General features: G+C 35.4%; 1 protein-coding gene across 1 annotated transcript; it reads left to right on the forward strand.

Moving 5' to 3' along the window:
- Nucleotides 1-7094: 7094 nt before the first annotated feature.
- Nucleotides 7095-11911, forward strand: LOC110092925 (probable fatty acyl-CoA reductase 4). Its single transcript, XM_020817627.2, has 10 exons — nt 7095-7444; nt 7539-7642; nt 8643-8845; nt 8950-9050; nt 9458-9650; nt 9785-9946; nt 10032-10113; nt 10240-10506; nt 10632-10759; nt 11542-11911. The coding sequence occupies exons 1-10, from the start codon at nt 7366-7368 to the stop codon at nt 11690-11692; spliced, it is 1470 nt and encodes a 489-aa protein (XP_020673286.1). The 5' UTR covers nt 7095-7365; the 3' UTR covers nt 11693-11911.
- Nucleotides 11912-19818: the final 7907 nt, after the last annotated feature.

Genomic DNA, 19818 nt, shown 5'->3' on the forward strand with positions numbered 1-19818 from the left:
CGGGCTCCAAAACCAAGCTTCCTCTTCTCTTCCTTCTCTTTCTCTCTCTTGCCTTTTCTCTCTCCAAAATGAATCCAAAATATCTAAAATCCGATATTTATTAACACTGATCGTCCTGGACGATCCAAATTTTGTCCTGGTACGATGGGTTCTCTGGACAAATTTCGTACAGACGAAATCCAAATTCGTCCCGGGCGACTTGCTCTCTGGACAAATTTTGTACAGACGGATCGTCCCGACTGCTCCAGGTTCGTACAGACGAAAATGGCAGATTTCTTCACAAATTTCTTCAGTTCGTCCAGTACTAAACCCAGTTCGTACAGACGAACTGCACTAAAAAAAACAGCTTTTGAAGGGTTTTACAATACGTGTCTTCAGTTTTTAGCACTATAGTTTACCTACATCCAAAAGTCTTTGGCTCACACTTTGCTTGTGAGTAATGAGTGAACTAATAAGATTTTCAATAGAATAATCATTTAAGTCTTTTGATTCACATATAGCAGTGACTTAACATAAAATTTATTAGGTAGACAACATAGAATTTTATTGACCTTTATTTGAAATTTCTTTACCTAAAGCATATAATGATGTCATAATTTGAGTAAACCTAATATACATGTCTAAGATCGTCTCATAAGATTTCATGCAAAAAAATTCATAATCATGCATTAGAATATTTAACTTAGATTGCTTAACTTCACTAGTACTTTCATATGTAGTACATAATGTATCCCAAATGTCCTTGCCAGTAGTACATGTAGAGATTCTCATATAATATTTAGAATTCACAACACAAAAAAATAATTCAAATATTTAGTATTTAATTGAGCATAAGTTTATTCTACTATACTCTATTCAATAAATGTGATATCAATTTTGACTCCATCTATAATACGTGATGGTACAGAATAGCCAGTTTAAATCATATGCAATATTTGATAATCTATTGATTACAAGAAAGTAGACATGCAATTTTTTAAAAATTTTAAAAAAATATTTTCAAATAAAGATAGTCGTGTTATTGAAAAGCCTTCTATAATATTACGATTTCTAAAGTTAGCCATTGATAATTTTTTTCAAAAGTTTTCTAAAACTCTATTTTTGAATCCCTCTCTAATACCACTTGAAAGTTTATGAAGGTTGTTAGACCTTATAGAACTTGTCTCGAGGCTAACCAAGAGGGGGGTGATTTGAATATTTTTAAAAAATTATATATTTTTTTATAACTTGATGTGCAGGGAGATTAATATAACAAATGTAGAAAATTAGAGTTTGTCAACCATATAGTAAATCATACAAAAATAAAAGTGTAAATAATAATAATAATAAACAGACCAGAATTTATAATGATTCAGTCAACCTAACTTATGTCCACTCCTTGGAGACTCCCTCTCCAAGTATTACAGTAAACTTATAGTGACTCTCCTTAGCCTCCACAGCTTGACGGAGAAGCCCTTACAGAATCACTTCCACCTTCCCCGATGCAGTGGCATAGTCGAATCCTTTAATACCAAAGAGAACTTCTTCCCAAAACTTCCCTTAGTACAAATATTTACTATAATGGTACTAAGATGCTAGCTTACCGGAGCAACTGTGTGAAACCCCTTCCACACTCTCTTGAAACCCACAAGAATCTTCTCCCTCTAAAATTGGACATTTTCCTCTCTCCCTTTCAAGGCTCTATTTTCAAGTTTTCTTTAGAAGAAAAATTACACAATGCATATTAAAGACACTTACCAAGTCTTTGGAGAAAGCTTAAATAGAGGGATTCAAGAAAACTCTATTTTTTAAGAATTTTATCATCTGTTCATATAGTAAGATACACGTATCGTACCACACGATCAATATAATTTAGACTCATCCAGTAAGTTCATGCATATGAAATGTTCAACCTTTATAACACTTCGTATAGTACGATCAAAATATTATCTGGTACAAATTATTGAAATTCTTTTTGTTTGTTTAGGATGACACTTTGGATGACTAACTTCATACACTGTCGATCGTCCAACACTATAGACATCGTATAGTACGATTAGTACAAAATTCATGGATTTCATTTGGTACGATCTCTGGGATGACCAATTTCATACAATATCAATCATATTATATGAACTGTATTGTATAATACGATTGATTATAATAATTATCCATGATTTAATTGCCTGATATCAAGGTTTAAATAAGAAAGATATTTATTAGGGTGTACAGTACGAACAAAATCATATCGTATGATCAGTACATAAATAGTATCTTTTTAAACCTTTGGTAGCTAGGATTTTGACATAGCATAACAGATCAAACATTATGAATTAAAGTTGCATAGTATGAAAAAGTTGTACAGTACAAAGCCAAAATAGTATAGCACTATTTACTTAAAAGAACTCTCTCAAAATATGTTTCTCTTTTTCCTTGTGTGTATGCAAGGTAACTCACCAAACATAAACTTTTACAAGACTTTGACTCAAGAAATGAAAAAAAAAAAACATATTAATGAATATTACAAACTTTTTACATCATAACTTATTCTACCCAATCTTGAGTCCTGTGTCTTTGTTGGATGGTGCAAAATGTTCATGAAATGCTAGTACACATAAATAAATATACATTGCAAATACTAGGAGACATAAAGTTGTAAGCCACAATACTTGTTATCATCAAAAATATAAACTTGTAAGCTTGAGTTCCAACATGTTACTGCCTTTTTGAGATTGAGGTTAAGACCCTGGCCAAAGGAGTAGAAGTCTAGCTAGGGACTGTATAAAACTTATAATTTATTTGAAGAACTAGAATATTTATGGAGATCTTTATAAAAACTAGTTTGCCAATAACATTCTCTATGACGTTGAAAATATTGGAGGATTTTTTGTTGGCAACAATCACTTTAGAAGTTACATCCAATGTTTGCCCCCAGTCTAAATCTCCTTCCACAGAAATGATGCTAAATTAATTGATGCTTAAGGGAGATAGAAAATTGCATAACACCTAAGAATCATTTCCCATAGACGGCTCCAAACTGTTGCATCCTAGAATATTTTCGATAGTAGAGAGATATAAAGTTTAGTGTCCCTGCTTTATACGAAAATCTAACACACAAACATGTAGAAGAGATGGGTACATCAATCACAAGAGGCATTAGAGTTTTTATGTAGAATCCCCGAAAAAGGAGGAAAACTCATGAGGCCCGACCTAATTTGAATGAAACCACAAGTCTTTGCAATTGATTACAATTGAGGCCCTTCCTTATGAGAAAGGTTTTTATTCAATGTAGCAAATATACATCATATAGATTGCATCATATGGTGTAAGTTGGAAGAATTAGTATATATATGTTTGTTTGTTCAGTAGGACCATAGTCGGCGAACGATGTAGGTCGAAAGGATCGTAGTCAAATGACGATGGTTGGAAGGACCATAGTTGGGAGACAGAGGTCAAAAAGATCATAATCAAGTGGTAGGGGTCAAAAGAAAAGTAGTCTAGCGATGATGGTTTGAAAGACCATGGTCAGAGTGCGATAGTGGTTAAAAGGGTCGTAATTAGTAGGTGATAGAGGTCGAGAGGACTGTAGTTGACAGATGATGGAGGACAGAAAGATAGTAGTCAGGAGAAGGTGGTTGGAAGGACTGTTGTTAGCGTATGATAGAGGTCAGAAAGACCATATTCTGGTGACGATGGTTGGAAGGATAGTAGTTGGGCGACGGTGGTCAGAAGGAGCATAATTCATGTACAATAAAGGTAAAAAATATTATAATGAGGAAATGGTGGTTGGAAGAATCATATTCAGGCCACAATGGTTGGAAGGACTGTAGTTGGCAGATGATAAAGACTAAAGTTGGACGACGATCGGTGGCCAAGAAGAGATCCAACGATGGTTGATGAACAGGCGGAAGAACTTCGGTGATGGTCAACAAACAGGTGGAAGTTCGATGATGGATGGGAAGAACTCCAGCGGTGGTCGATGAACGGATGAAAGTCTAGTGGTGGTTGACGAATGAGCAGATGTCCGACGATGGTTGGGAAGAAATCTGACGATCTTTGACGGTAATGGGCAAAAAGTAAGCTCCCAAATTATTCTCTTCTCTCCCTCCTTTTTCTCTCCCCCTCATGAGAAGAATTGGGGCTTATTTATTATTTTTTGAGGGTGGCATGGCTTGTAAATATGAGGAGGATCAAGGGCATGTTGGGAGTGTTCTTTAGATGGTTCATCTTGATTATCTTGATCATGGATAGTTTGTCGAGCATTTAAGTTCCTTAATGATGTCAGAATTTAGTGGTCTTGGGCTCGTTGGACTCGTCTCGTCGAGCCGCTCGATTCAACTATAAATGTCATTTTCAAATGTCGTATGATCTTCCAATTAATGCTTTAAAGCCTCAAAGCAAGCTTTGTACCCCTGATTTGAGCTCATTTGGGCTCGAATTGGATCAAATTTGATGTCGTTAGATTTGTCTCCTTGAGATGTTCAACTTGAGTATAAACTTACTAAAATTGTAGATCATATGGTCCAAATTTCATGTTTTCAAATATCAATCTCATATTTACATCGAGATTCGTGTTTAATCAAGATGATTTTTTGCGATGTATCAAGTACCATCAACGACTTTTCTCAGGGAAAAAAATTTGTCTCCTATTTACCCGGGATTACGAATGAGGGTTTTAAGGAGTGGGGTAGGGGTGAGAGATGAGGGGTCAACACTTTAAGGAGCGTCTTAGGGAAGAAAGATGTGATCAAAAGGGTTTGGGATTTGCACGATCGACAAAGGGAGAAAGACTGAACCGAGAGTTTTGTTCTGAGTTTAGTAATTGGCAACTAAGTATGGTTTCAAACACATCTTTTATCAGTTACTTTAATAATATCATAAAATATTAATAGTTGCAATTAAATTATAAATAATATTAATTTAATATATATTTATGTTTTATTTTAATTAGTAGATACTATTGTATTTTATTTTTAAAATTTATTACTTAATAATTATATTATCAAATTTGAATAAATATAAAATATTTATATTAGATTGTTCATCATTTTTATAACAAGACTTAATCAAACTTTTATTTAGTTATTCAAGATCTTTATATCAAACATGAATCAATCTTCATATCAAGCTTGTTCACAAGATTTAAACGATGATCATGTATATATATCTATTCAAACTTTTTTGTTTAATCATCGAGTATTTAAAAAAAGTTCAAACTTATTTAATTACTTATCAAATGATCACAAACGAGTTATAATCAAGCCAACAATTAGAAAGTACGCTTGATTTGTTTGCAACCTTATATGTGTATCCATTGCTCATTTTTTTAATATTTAATAAATAATAAAATTTGATCTTATTATCCATCCATATCCATTCATCCATCATTTAATTTATCAGCATTTTATTTAGCAAATGCTGATAAAAAATAAAGTAAGAATTCTTTATCTATTCATCTAGCTGACTACTTAAGTTCCTTCCATACATATATTATCAATAATGTAAATAATTATTAAAGAGAATAGAATTTAAAAACGTGAAACCATAGCATAAAACAAGTATTCCAATAAATAATTAAATCATCATTAAATAAGTATTTTATAGTCTCTTGAGGAATAACTTATTCATCAAAAATAAAAAAATGAAAAAAAAAAACAGACAGAATGAATGCTTCAATAATCAAATAATATGTCAAAATTAAAAAAAAAAATCAAATTTACTGAACTATCTAAACAAATTAAAAAAAAAAATATGACAAATGAACTTTTTATTTAAAAAAAAAAAAAAATTTATGACACTTATCATGAAGAGCGTTAGTTCACTAAAACCTAACACTACAAATTATTTAAGCAAAATTTGCATAAACATAGATGAAATGAGATGAGGGAGGGGGCCCACTGCTTTATTCGAGTCATATAATGTTTGCTTATACTCTTCAATAAAGCCTAACAAGTCTTAGATAAATTATTTGGTACCGAAACGATTTTTGAGCCGAAATGTTGACAGAACTGTTCGTAAAAAGTCAACAAATTACGCCTTTGCATGGTTTGCGTGTTTTTGTTTTAGACAGAGATCCAAAGAAGAAGGATTAAACAGACATTTTAAATTAGGGTTTATTAACAAGTAATACACTGGATTTCCAAATATCTTCCCAAATAATAATAAAAATAATATGAAATTTATTCTAAACGATGCCTAAGCCAGTTTAATTTCACCTGATTAAAGAAGAGGCAAGGTAGGCAGACCTTGTTCGTAGTCAAAATTTACCAGATTTGCAGAGTGGGACCATGCAAGTTCGAAGTTCATTGGGCGAGGTCTATATTCGAGCAAGATGAAGAAATATAGCTAGATAGAGATGATGACTTTCAGGTTAAACGATTTATAAGGCATGTTTTGGATAAAAATTAGGTGAGAGTTGGTTCGTGGTTAGAGGAGTACTTGTAGATCCTCATCCAAATCAATACAATTTGGGCCCGCCAAATCCAAACAAAAACAATTTCACATTCATTCTCGTAATTTCACTAGAAATGATCAGTACGAATCAGTAATTTTATAGAGTGATCAAATCATTTTAAATGTTATGAATTTGAGCTATGAACTCATACAAAGACTTGAGAGAGATTCATTTCATTTAGAGGATTAAAAGGAGAGCCTATACTCCAACCTTCTATTCCTTAATTTTTCTCTGTGAAATAAATAAATGTGAATTATTTTAAGTTTAGGGTTTAGTTTAATAATTTACTAGCTTTTGTTTCTTGTTTTTATTTAAAAAAAGAAAAAAAAAATTTCTTAACCCAGTCAAATACTTCTCTTCAACATAACATATATGGTGAAATCCCGGATAAGTAAAAAAAAAATATTAAAAGAATCAGGGAATTGACTTCACCAAAGTAAAAAAAAAACTCCTTGCAGGCGACCAACCAAATTGCCACCTGCTTAGGTTGCAATTCCCATCTATCTATCTTGATATCAATTATTATATTCAGATTTCCCAACTATGTCATCATTTCATAATATGGAAACTTGCCATGAAATTCTCCTAATAATTTATCTGAATTCATTGATATTCTACTCTCTAAAAAACACTTGTACAATGCATGATAGATTTCCACCTAAACACTTTGAGATTCACAAAACCATATAAATATTTGAATTCATATCTTTAGCGTACCAATAGAAACATACAAAGCTGATCACCAACCTCCATGTTATTCAAACCAACCAAATACAGCCATATAATTGCCCTTTGAAATTGCCAAGTTGAAGGAAGGATCCTAAACTCTTCATTATATATATACATAGGCAAGCAAACAGCTCCTGAACAAGTACCTTTCCTTCTCTTTCTCTTTAGTTTTCTTTTTTTCCTTCTTTCTTCAGCTTATTGCCATGGAAATTGGAAATATAGTGGAATTCTTAAAGGATAAGAGTATTCTGATCTCTGGTTCAACTGGCTTTCTAGCAAAGAGTAAGTAGTTTAAATTAGAAATGTCATTCCGTCATTTCTTTGTTGATTTAGTGCTAAGATTATTTATTAATTATTTTTCTTGTGGATTTTTAAGTTTTTGTTGAGAAGGTGTTGAGAGTCCAGCCATCTGTGAAGAAGCTCTTTCTCATTGTGAGAGCTCGCGATGCCAGTTCAGCTGAACAGAGATTTCAAAATGAGGTACAAACAATCTTTTTTTATTTTTTATTTTTTTTTTATTTCTCATTATAAAATTCCATTTTAAAAATGTATTAATTATGTTTGATAGTTTCCTGAGTTAGCTTGTTCCATATGTGGCTTGTTTCATATGGAGATAAATTAAATTCAAATAAAATTCATTACAGAGATGTCTACACTCACATATCTCTCCATTTCTTTCATGAAAGATTAAAATCAACACTCTTACATAACTTAACAATCACTTACACGGCAACTGATCATAATGACCATATCCCCCACAAATAGAAGCATTTTAATATCATCAAATATCATACACAAAAAGCTCTCTCAACAACATGGAGCTTATCAGAGACTTGCCCACATTTGAAATTTACTCGATCATGCTACAAACCCTCCAAAACCACAAAAGTTATAAAGAACATTAAAGACTTGATGATTTAACTATGGTACCACTTGTTAGAGAGCATGAGCAAAATGATGACCAAATATGGCCTCATACACTATTGACCAAACTTATTTCTACTCGAAAGATAAAACCTATGTTAAACGACACTCAACCACCAAGTACTTATACATTAACATGATTTTAACTATGTGATATAAGGCTAAACTTAATATCCTCATATGCCTTAATAAATATATATATTTTTTCGCAAGTCAGATTCAAATTCATCCTCTCTTTCATAAGAAGAACAACCAATTCGTGAGACAATTCAAACTCTTATAATGGATCTGAAACTCTAGCTAATTTAATTAATCAAATTTGAGCTCAAGTTAGTTCATCTCAAGCACAATAAGAAGAATTTTGCCAAGTCAGAATGCTCATCATGTCTTTCATTCCTTTTCTTTTTTTTTTTTTTTTTTTTTTCTTCATCTTCTGAAGTTAGCCGACCCCACGTAGTGGGATAAAGGCTTGATGTTGTTGTTGTTGTTGTTCTTCATCTTCTGAAGCATTATAAATAACAAGAATTTTACTGAATAATTATTGTCCTGCCATTAGGTGATTAACAAGGATCTCTTTCAAGTTCTTAGAGAGAAACATGGAAAGGAATTTGATTCATTTATATCCAACAAGATTTCTCCTATTGCTGGAGATATTGCTGAAGAGAATCTTGGAATTAAAGATTATAGTATCAGAGAATATTTGTGGAAGGAGATTGATATTGTTGTTAATGTGGCTGCAACCACAAACTTTTATGAGAGGTAAAAGTAAATTTGGATTTGTTGGAAATACCCAAATAAACATGGTGAGAAATATTTCTTGAATATATATTAATTATCAATATTTTTCATGCTGTAATTTCTAGATATGATGTGGCTTTGGGTATCAATGTAATGGGAGCCAAAAATGTGTTGGACTTTGCAAAGCAGTGCACTAAAATCAAGATGCTTTTACATGTTTCAACTGGTGAGTACAAAACCAATGTTCTATATTTCTAGATTTGAAACATAGAAGTTATCTCATATAACGTAGCAAGTTAAATGCAAAAACAAAAAATTTTCCAGTCCAACTCAATAATAAATAAAGGGAGGGTAATTTGTTAAAGATTTAGAGTTAGAAGTGGAATCAAAGAGGGATTGAGGGTCACGCACATCTCCTAGATTTAAAATAAATCCTATATAGCTATCTATAATACGGAATATTTACCCTTAATAAACCATAGAAATTATTAAAACTTTTGCACTCCTAAAATTTTCCATCAAGTTTTTCATCCCCTCCAATTTGAAATCATGATTCTGCCATTAATTAGAACCCTTAAAGACTCACAATACTCACCATGTTCTTCTTCGCTAATACTGCATTTGTGGTCTCAGCTTATGTTGCCGGTGTGCAAGAAGGAATAATAACAGAGAAGCCGTTTAATTTTGGTGAGGCATTGAAGCCAGATTTGAAAGTAGACATTGGAGAAGAGCTAAAGCTTCTAGAAGAAACAAAGAACCAAATTCAAGATGAGAAGAAGACAAAAGAAGCAGAAAAAGAAGCTATGAAAGAATTGGGTATCAAAAGGTATCAAAAGTTTATGCATTGCATATTATAGTCCTAATTTGACTATAAGATTTATTTAGGAAAAAAAAATATAATTTTTATTACTGCATTGCGACATTATTTATCTGATATGATTTGTTTCTATTATCTTAAAGGGCTAGAATTCATGGTTGGCCAAACACATATGTTTTTACAAAGGCAATGGGAGAAATGCTTCTTGGGCATATGAGAGGAGACCTTCCTCTTGTTATTATACGTCCAACAATAATAACAAGTATTTATAAAGACCCGCTACCAGGTTGGATTGAAGGAGCAAGGTATAAATATTATTGATTTCAAGAAATATTAACATGCATCATGTACTTTATCAAGAGCTAAGCCAACATTTTGTTGATGTTTCAGGACAATTGACAGCATAATAGTTGGTTATGCAAAGGGAAATATTTCATCTTTCCTTGGAGATCCTCAGATGTCAATGGATTTAGTAAGTACTCTCTATATTTCCCATACTAAATAATAATAATAATAAGGATATGATAGCTGCAATAGTATTACTTATAATATATCAGCAAGACAGGAAAACTAAAAAGTACTGAAAAATCTGAATCAGATACCTGGAGACATGGTGGTGAATGCTATGATAGCTTCAATTGCTGCTCATTCTAATCAACATTCTCAATTTATATATCAAGTGAGTTCATCTGTAAGAAATCCTGTAAAATACTCTACACTTCTTCAATCTGGATATCAATACTTCAAGAAAAATCCTCGAACTACAAGTGACGGAAAGACAATCAAGACAACAACGATTCATGTTATGAAAACCATGTCAGATTTTAAGAGATACATGTTTCTTCGATACCGCCTGCCATTAGAGGTATGCAATTTGTTCACATCTTCTTTTGTATTTTTTTAACAGAAATGCATAAAACTGTTAAAGAAATTTCAAAAATAAAAACAAATCATAGAACTCATCTTAGTCTTTATTACTTTGCTTTTCAGGGATTTCGCTTGCTGAATCTAGCCTGCTGCTGTTTGTTCAATCAACGATTTAACCAACTCTGGAGGAAGTACAAATTTGTGATGCGCCTTGCTGAGCTTTATGCTCCCTATGCCTTTTTTAAAGGATGGTAAAGTTAACACAAAAGATTTTTTTAGTAAATCTTACTTTACAGCTCATTTGATTAGTAAAATATGTAAAATATGTTTTTTTTTTAAATAATGGTTTGATTTGATTTTCACTTTTTTTTAAGTTTAAAATTAAAATAATCTTTTTTTTTTTTAGAATTTTGAAAAAGTTTTTAGAGTTTGAAATTAATATTGATGTCTGATTTCTTCTAATAAATAAGTCTAAATAAACTTCTGATCATTTTGGGAAATAACTGCACTTAATTGTAGAGTTTCAGTGAAAAAAATAAAATTTTTAAAACTATTGTCGGACATAGAGTATTTTAATTTAAAAAAAAAGTTGGAAAATAAGTTTCTTACAGCAATCACAATCTAATATATCAGATCTGATTATGAAAAGCTACTTCTCATCATAAAATTTTAAAATAAGCCATAAAATTATAACAAACAAAAGTGTCATTTATCTATAAAATAAAATCATGAAAAAACTATCTCAAATACACCCTTCATCATTAGTCAAAAAAATATATCTGACTTTAAGCTACCAAAAAAGCCCTTAGAAGACTTTCCTCTGTGAGTTCGTAGAAAATTAGATAATGCTGCATACAAATCTCAAATAGCATAAAACTTGGCACTATTTTAAGGATAATATACATGTCAAGTTACATGAAAAGAGAGAAAGTAATCTACTTTATGATTTTATTTAGCAATTCAATTATTCATTACTGGTTGAGATGCAAGGAATTAAATTACAAATGGTAATCTAACCCTGTTCTGATTGCAGTTTTGATGATACAAAGTTGGAAAAGTTAAGGATGACAACTAGGGACAGCATGGAGACCATCTTGTTTGATTTTGATCCTAAGCACATTGAATGGGAAAATTACTTCTCTAACATTCACATCCCTGGCGTGCTCAAGCATGTGTGCAATTAGCACTACTTCAAAGATTATTTTTTATAAGCCATTTGTTGTAAAACTATGTAATCAACTAAACCATGAATAGCATTTGCAAATAGCTAGCATTTTTTTTTTTTTTCAAAACTCAGTTATTCATTTAAACTGCATTGATATTACAAGTTCATTAATGTATTTTTCATTGATTTCAGTTATCAAGATATGCAACAATATTGTTAATAAACTATTGAGTATGGAATGGAGTAAATTGATATTATAAGCTCGTTGAAGTAATTTTCATTACTTTTTTTAAGTTAATGATTGTCATTTGAGTTCTGTGATATTTTGGATTGAAGAAATAATTTAAGCAGTTTTGATCATAAAGACAATGAAGGCCAAATCTAAAAGAAATAGTTAGAGGGACAAGGGATGTTGATCCTCTGGGGTGAAGCCCTAACATGCCTTCATATCAAAAAATAATGAACGACTCCTAAAGTTGGTATTTGTTTTATTTTATCTCACTACTAGGCTACTAGCAGGACTCAACTAGAAATATCAAAGACCTTCGAAAGAATCTCATGTTGATTGGGGTGAAGATGTTGGATAGACCATCCCAGATGATGAAAAAAAAAATTAGATCTTCTCAAACATTAGAATTGTTGCGTCTTGGAGTATTCGCGGCGGTAGAGAAATATAAAGTTTAATGTCTTAGCATTGTACGAAAATCCGGCACGCAATCAGATTAAAGAGAGGGAGTGTCATCCACTAGACACAACAAGATTTTTAAGTGGAAAACCCCTAAAAAGGGAAAATACCATGGGGCCTAGCCCATTTTAAATGAATCCACTAGTATTGTAGTTGATTACAAATGAGGCCCTTCCTCGGGGGAAGGCCTTAGCTTGATGTACATCTTATAGAGTACATTACATGGTGAGAATATATAGCATTATTATTGATGTGTTTGTTTGGTCTGAAAGACTGTAATCGGTGGACGACGTAAGTTAGAAAGACTATAGTTGGCGAGCGACAGAGGTCGGAAGGATTGTAGTCGGCGGGCGACGTAAGTCGGAAGGACTGTTGTCTGATGACGCAGATCAGAAAGATGGTGTTTGGTAGAAGTCCATAAATGGATAGAAATCCAACATCAGATAGATGTCTGGTGGAAGTCTGACAATAGTTAGAAGTCCGACGTAAGTTGGTGGCCGAGGAGAACTCCGGCGTGCGTTAGATGGTATTCGGGTAGAACTCCGATGTTACTTGGAATTTAGGTGAAACTCCAGCATTACTTGGAGTTCGGGCATAATTCCGGCATCACTTAGAAATATGGCGGAAGTCGGCGGAATTCCGACGTCACTTGGAAGTCCGGCAGAATTTTGGCGATGGTCGAGGAGGAGTTTCTTCCCTCCTATATCCTTCTCTTCTTCTTCTTGCTTAGGCCCTCCTCCTTGCTTTGGCTCCCCTCTCCCCTTCTCAAGAGAAATGAGAGGTCTATTTATAAATTTCTGAAGTGGCATGGCTTGTAAATAGGTGAGAGATCAGGGGTGAATCAGGAGTGATTTGAATCGACGACCAATATTAAATCCTTTGTTCGTTGACTATTCATCAGACATTTGAAGGTCTTAATGATATTGGAATTCGACGATCTTGGGCTCGTTAGATTCGTCTCATCGAGCCGCTCAATTCGACTATAAGCATGTCATGTTTGGAGGCCGTTTGGTAATCCAAATTATGGATTAAATCTTCCAAATGTGCTTTGAGCCTTTGATTCAAACATATTTGGACTCGAATTGAGTCAAATTTAGTGTTGTTGGGTTCGTATTTCCTAGACGATTAGTTCGATTGTAAGTTTGCTAAAATCGGAGTTCAGTGATCCCAAAATTAATTTTTTGAAGTCTCCAACTTGATTTTTGCCTTGAGATTCGTGCTCGATCAAGATAATTTTTCTAGGATATATCAGTTGCTCCCTATTTTTAGACGTCGAAGCTCCAGAAGTCTGAAAATATATGCGTCAAAATTTTGCATTGGCTGAATCACAAAAAATTGTGTTCCGAAAATTAAAAATTTTCTCAAACTTGATCATAGAGGCCCATTGAGCTCCAAAAGTGTCAAAATTGAGTCCGGAACATCGATAAATGTGTCTAGGGACCAAAAAATGTAAGAATTGGACCGTTCTGGCCAAAAATAGGGCCTGCATAAGTTTAGATGGCCAAACTGGCTGGTTGCCGCCGTCGCCGACGAGCTGTCGTGCGAACAGGCGTTCACCTCTTGGGCGCGCTGTTTGGCAGCAGTTATATGATTTTTTTTTTTGTCGGGACAACAAGCTTTTATAATTAAAAAATTCTCAAAAAATTCGAAAAATTCCAAAAAGTTTTAAAAAATTCTGAAAAAATTTAGAAAAATTTGGAGAATTTGGGAAAATTCAAAAATATTCTATAATGTTCTTTTCTTCCCAAAAAAATGCTATAAATACCCTCTCTAGGCTAGGGGGAAACTTGCACCTTCTTCTTTTCTTCCTCTGACTTTCTTCTAGCCAAGGCATTCCGCTATTTTTGAGTAGGTGATTTTCCCTACTTAATTCAGCGCCCTTCCTATTGTATAGAAGTTGAAAATTTCTTTTCTTTTTTTTTCTTTCTCCCTCGTTTTTCTTCTTGCTTCAGAGGGCTTCCCCTTCTTTTCGTAGGTGACTTTCCCTACTTAAATTTAGCGCTCCTCTTTAGTGTAAAAGAAGATTTTTCTTTCTTCTATTGTCTTCTCTTCTTGCTAACTTTTTACGGTCGAGGCATTCTGCTTATTTTAACTAGGTAACTTTCCCTACTTAAATCGACGCCCCTCCTCTTGTACAGAAGTTAGACTTTTTGAAGTCATTTCTTTTCTTTCTCCTCCAGTTTTTTAACTTTCTTACAGTTGAGGCATTCCCCTATTTATTGTAGGTGGCATCCCCTACTAAAATTCAGGGGCCCTCTCTATGTGTAGAAGTTAGAATTTTTGTAGTTGTTCATTTTCTTTTCTTAAGGTCTTCTTCTTACATTGGAGGCATTTCACTGTCGTAGATAGGAGGCATTACACTATCAAGCTTTAGTGCCCCTCTTTTGTGTAAAATGAGATTGTTTCCTCCTTATTCTTCTCTTGCATTTTTCTTCTTACATTAGAGGCATTCCACTATCATAGATAGGCGGCATTCCCCTATCAAGCTTTAGTGCTGCTCTCTTGTGTAGAAGGAATTGTGATGAGAAGCTATATTCTTAAAAGACGATCCTTGACATAAGAAGATCACATGCTGCTTACATGTGAGGGTGATTTGAAAAGATCTGACGGTAATAGTACTTCGGAGGAGAACTAGAAGGGTGAGGAGATAGGGCAAATTTTAATGCCATTTGAGCGAAATTCTATTGGCGCTGGACAATCGAGTTGAAGTTTGTTGACAGTCAACGACTAGTATAGAGCTGAAGGAGAAAGTTTGAGGGTTTGCTGTAAGTAGCAATAGAGCGAGAAGCAATGATGCCTGAGATATGAAGTGAAGGATCGCTGGCAGATATCAGATGAATGGCCGATGATGGGAGGAGTCCAGTGGCATATTGCTAATGCAATATATATCCATACCGAAGTGTACCGACAACAGATATCACTGAGTCAAGGGGCCAAAGCAGTGTGCTATGTTAGCTGTCTGACGACACACATATAGTGTCAACTGAATTGAGGCCTAATGAAGACCCAATTGTAATCTTTCTTTGAAGAAAAGTTATAAGAGATGCTTGTGTGCAGTAGAGAAGAAGTCATTTGAATCCACCAATGATATTTGAATGCTTAAAAGTTGTTGTTGCTTGATGATAGTAGCTTGTACAATAGATGTCAATATACTTTTTAATTTCAACTTCCAGTGAAAATAAATATACATATGAATCTGAATTTATATAACTTTATTGATACTATATATGAAGTTGAGAACTTGTCCCTTTGAGGAAGAGAAGTTATTGCATCTTTGAGATATATTTTGATATATTGCCCTCTATATTTTTTGAGGCGCTATTAGACTGTTAAGGTCTTTATATGAGTGATGATTTTATCAATCACTTACTTTCATGAATTTTTTTTTAAAGAGAATGTTCACTTAGAACATTACATGATGATGTTGACCTTTATAGAAGAGGTTCTGATAATCCATTGAGGATGTATCACCTATCTGAGGTTGTATGTTAGAGCACTTTGCTTGATAACGTTAACCTATATGGAAGAGGTCGAGAGAATCCACTTAGGATGTGAGACCTATCTGATGTTGTATGTAAGAACCTTTGCTCAATGACATTAACCTATATGGAAGAGGTAAAAATAATCCAGTAAGGATGTAAGAACTATCTGAGATTGTATGCTAGAGACCTACTCGATGTCGTTAACCTGTATGGAAGAGGCCGAGATAATCCACCAAGGATGTAAGACCTATCCGAGGTTGTATGTCAGAGCCTTTGCTCGATAACGTTAACCTGTGTAGAAGAGGTTAAGAGAATCCACTTAGGATGTAAGACCTATATGAGGTTGTATGTCAGAGCACTACTCGATAACGTTAACTTGTGTGGAAGAGATTGAGAGAATTCACCAAGGACATGACTTATCCGAGGTTGCATGTCAAAGCCTTTGCTTGATGACGTTAACCTATGTGGAAGAGGTCGATAGAATCCACAAAGGATGTAAGACATATCCGAGGTTGTATGTCAGAGCCTTTGCTCAATAATGTTAACATGTATGGAAGAGGTAGAGAGAAACTAATAAGGATGTAAGACCTATCCGAGGTTTTATGTCAGAGCTTTTGCTTGATGATGTTAACCTTTGGGAAAGATGTTAACCTTTGGGAAAGAGGTTGGGAGAATCCACCAAGGATGTAAGACCTATCTGATGAAAGATCGTTAGGGATGTTAAGCCCTATGAACTTAGTCCCAAGCTAACCAAGAGGGGGCGGGTGAATTGGTATTTTTAAAAAATTCTTTTCACAAAGAACAAAAATCACATAAACCAAAATCACACCATGAGAAAAATAAATGCGGAAATTAAAATGCGAAAGAAAGAAAACAAGAACACAGAAATTTATAGTTGTTCGGTCAACTCGACCTACGTCCACTCCCCGGAGGCGCCCTCCGAGTATTGCACTACAAATGTGACTCTCCTTTAGCCTCCATAGCTAGGCGGAGAAGCCTTTACAAGAACCTCATTTTTGCAACCCCGGCAAGGCAGAGAACCTATCTCCTTTTGCTTCCTCCTGAAGCTGGCAGAGAACCACAACCAAAAGCTAACTCTTTACATCTACCGACCCTTCCACGGATGAGAACTTCTAGACAAAGAAGAAGCAAAGCGATCCTTGAAGCAACCCTTGTCAATCCCCTCACAAGCTCCTCCTCACAAGATCCTCTCTCTCTCCCTCTCTCTCTTTCCCTCCTCAAGGCCTTCTTAGGTCAAGGCAGCAACCAAAGGTTTTTTAAAACGTTGAATAAGAGCTCTTAAATAGAAGAGCTTCAAAGGAGCTCATTAATTGCAAGTTTCCGACAATATCGTCCAGGCCGATATGGACATCGGCCTGGCCGATCAGTACAAATCTCAGAAGATCGTCCAGAGCATCGCCCTGAATGCAAAACTGGACGATTGAAAATTGGCCTGATCGTCCAGGATGATCTCACGATCGTCCCGGCCGATATGTTCAAATCAGAGGAAAATCATCCTGAGCATCGCCCTGTTTACAAGCTGGCCGATCCCGATCGTCCAGAAGTAACTAAGGATTTTAAATATATCATCCTGGCCGATCCTGCGATCGTCAAGGACGATGTGATCGTATCAATCATCCTTAATTGTTCCCTTGATTTCCTGATCAATTAAGGCATAATTTGAGAATATCGTCCAGGCCGATCAATGATCGTCCTAGCCGATAATTAAAAAATACAGTATACCTTAATTATCTATGACGGCAACTTCTTTCTATTTTGAGCTTATCGTCCTGGCCAATACACGTATCGTCTAGGCCGATATGTTAATGTCGGCTGCCTTAATTAAGAATCCATATTTAGACTTTCTGTTTTAAGCCTGATCGCCCAGGACGATGTAAATATCGTCCTGGCCGATATGAGTAAAAATAAAAATTCTAATTCTCTCAAGTGTGTGTGTAGGGTTACTTAGCATCAGTCTCTTTGACAATTACAAATAGACTCAAGAAGAGAAAAACAACATACAGACTGACTCAATCCTAGACCTACGCAATCTTGAACTGGCTTCGTCTGTTCGTCCGATCTTCGATTCCTGAAAAGTTAGAAGCAACATGCAGTCCAAGAGAATCAATAGTGTTTGTTAATCATCAAAACATAAGTCATAAAAATAGATTTGCAACAATCTCCCCCTTTTTGATGATGGTAAACACAAGTATGAAAAACTCAGAAAAATAGTTCACTAGAAATTCAAAGTTACAAGCACATACCCTTTTTCCAACCACATCCTACTCCCCCTTTTGTAATCACAAAAAGAGGGTCCAGACACACAAAAGAAAAAGAGAAACAACACAACAGAAACTAAAACAGACTAAAAAGACAAACTACATAAAATAGGAAACAAACAGCAGAAAACACAGACTAGAAAAACGAGGGACCCTGATCATCAGATGGAGGTGGTGGAGGTTGCTGCTGAAAGTAACTGGCAAGCGTGGTAAATTGAGCATTGAACTAGGCGATGTCCTGGTCATGCTTCTACTACTAGTGAGTAAGGTAACTGTCAAATCGGGCTAAATCCTCAGTGCGGTGCTGTTTGTAGCGGGCAATGTCCTCAGAGTATTGCTGCTCCTGTGCAGCAACGTAGGCGTAAAAGCGGATCTCCCATTGATCAAACCTCTATATCAACTGATCAACCGGTGAGTGCTGGTGTAGAGTAACAAGATCAGGAACGGGAGCGGGAGCGGAAGCCTCCTCCTCTCCACCCCCCCGACCTTCCCCATCTCCTAGGTGGAGATGAGTACTATGAAGGATAGTGAAAGAATTGTTTGAGTAGCAAGGAGACTGAAGGTCGTGAGGAGCAGGGTATTGGAGATTGTATTTGGTTTCAAGAATGTAGGTTATGAGATGTCCTAAGGCTAGATTGGGTTTTCTCCTATGGCCTGGATCGCGAATAGTTATTAGGTGATCGATGTAGTGAAAGAGTATATCAGTGGCATTAAATTCTCTCCGGGCCATAATGAAAAAGGTGGTCAAGGACAGTAGTGGAGTGATATGGATTCGGTCCCCTGCTTTTGGAATTATAGAGGTGCGAAGGACATGTTGGATTGTCCTAGCATCTTTGACTAAAGAGCTAGTCTCTCCAACAAGAAAGGGTGTGTTGGTTTGGCGAAGGAAGTGGTTTTCCGTGGACCAATCAAAATCCAGATCAGTAACGATTATGTGCAGCTTATCCCCGATGGTGGATAGCTGTAAAAGCTCCGCACAGTCCTGATATGTGATCTCGATCGGGCGTCAATTCACATAGGAGGTCAGGGCTGTGAAGGTAGAATTTATGCGAAGATTTGCATAAAATTCTAGGAGGAGTTCAGAAGAAAAAGGGACAGCGAGGGTGAGTATGAAACAAAGAGAGGTGCGGGCAAAGAGATCCATTATCGGATATAAGAGATATGCAGGATTGATTGTTTTGGAGAGGGTAATGCCACACTCTTTGTAGCGACGGTAGGCAGCCTGATCCTCTGCCTCCCAAAATCGAGGGTCCAGAGTGGCCCTCGAGGAACTCCCAGAAGCCTGTCGAGCTTGTTTCCCACCGGCCATAACAAGGGATTAGCAAGGAGACACAAGAGGAGAAGGAATGAAGTGGAAAATATGGCTGGATTGGCCAGAATTTAAAGAAACGACCATATCATCCAGGCCGATCGCAGAATCGTCCAGGACGATATGGCTCAATAATTGCGTATAGGCCGATTGATCAAAAAGGCGGTTAGATCGTCCGAGCCGATCAGATATCGGCCAGAATGATTAGACACAGGCGATCGTCCCGAGGAGACAATCCGGACGACCGTTGAAAAAGCAGATCGTCCGGGCCGATTAGGTGTATCGTCCAGGACGATGCACAATAATTGATCGTACCGGCCGAAGTTAAAACTTTTTAAATCTCTGCCACATGTATCGTCCAGGACGAACAGTGGATCGGCCAGGCTGATT

Source organism: Dendrobium catenatum, unplaced genomic scaffold (genome assembly GCF_001605985.2).
Source record: "Dendrobium catenatum unplaced genomic scaffold, ASM160598v2 fragScaff_scaffold_692, whole genome shotgun sequence".
NCBI classification, from domain to species: domain Eukaryota; kingdom Viridiplantae; phylum Streptophyta; class Magnoliopsida; order Asparagales; family Orchidaceae; genus Dendrobium; species Dendrobium catenatum.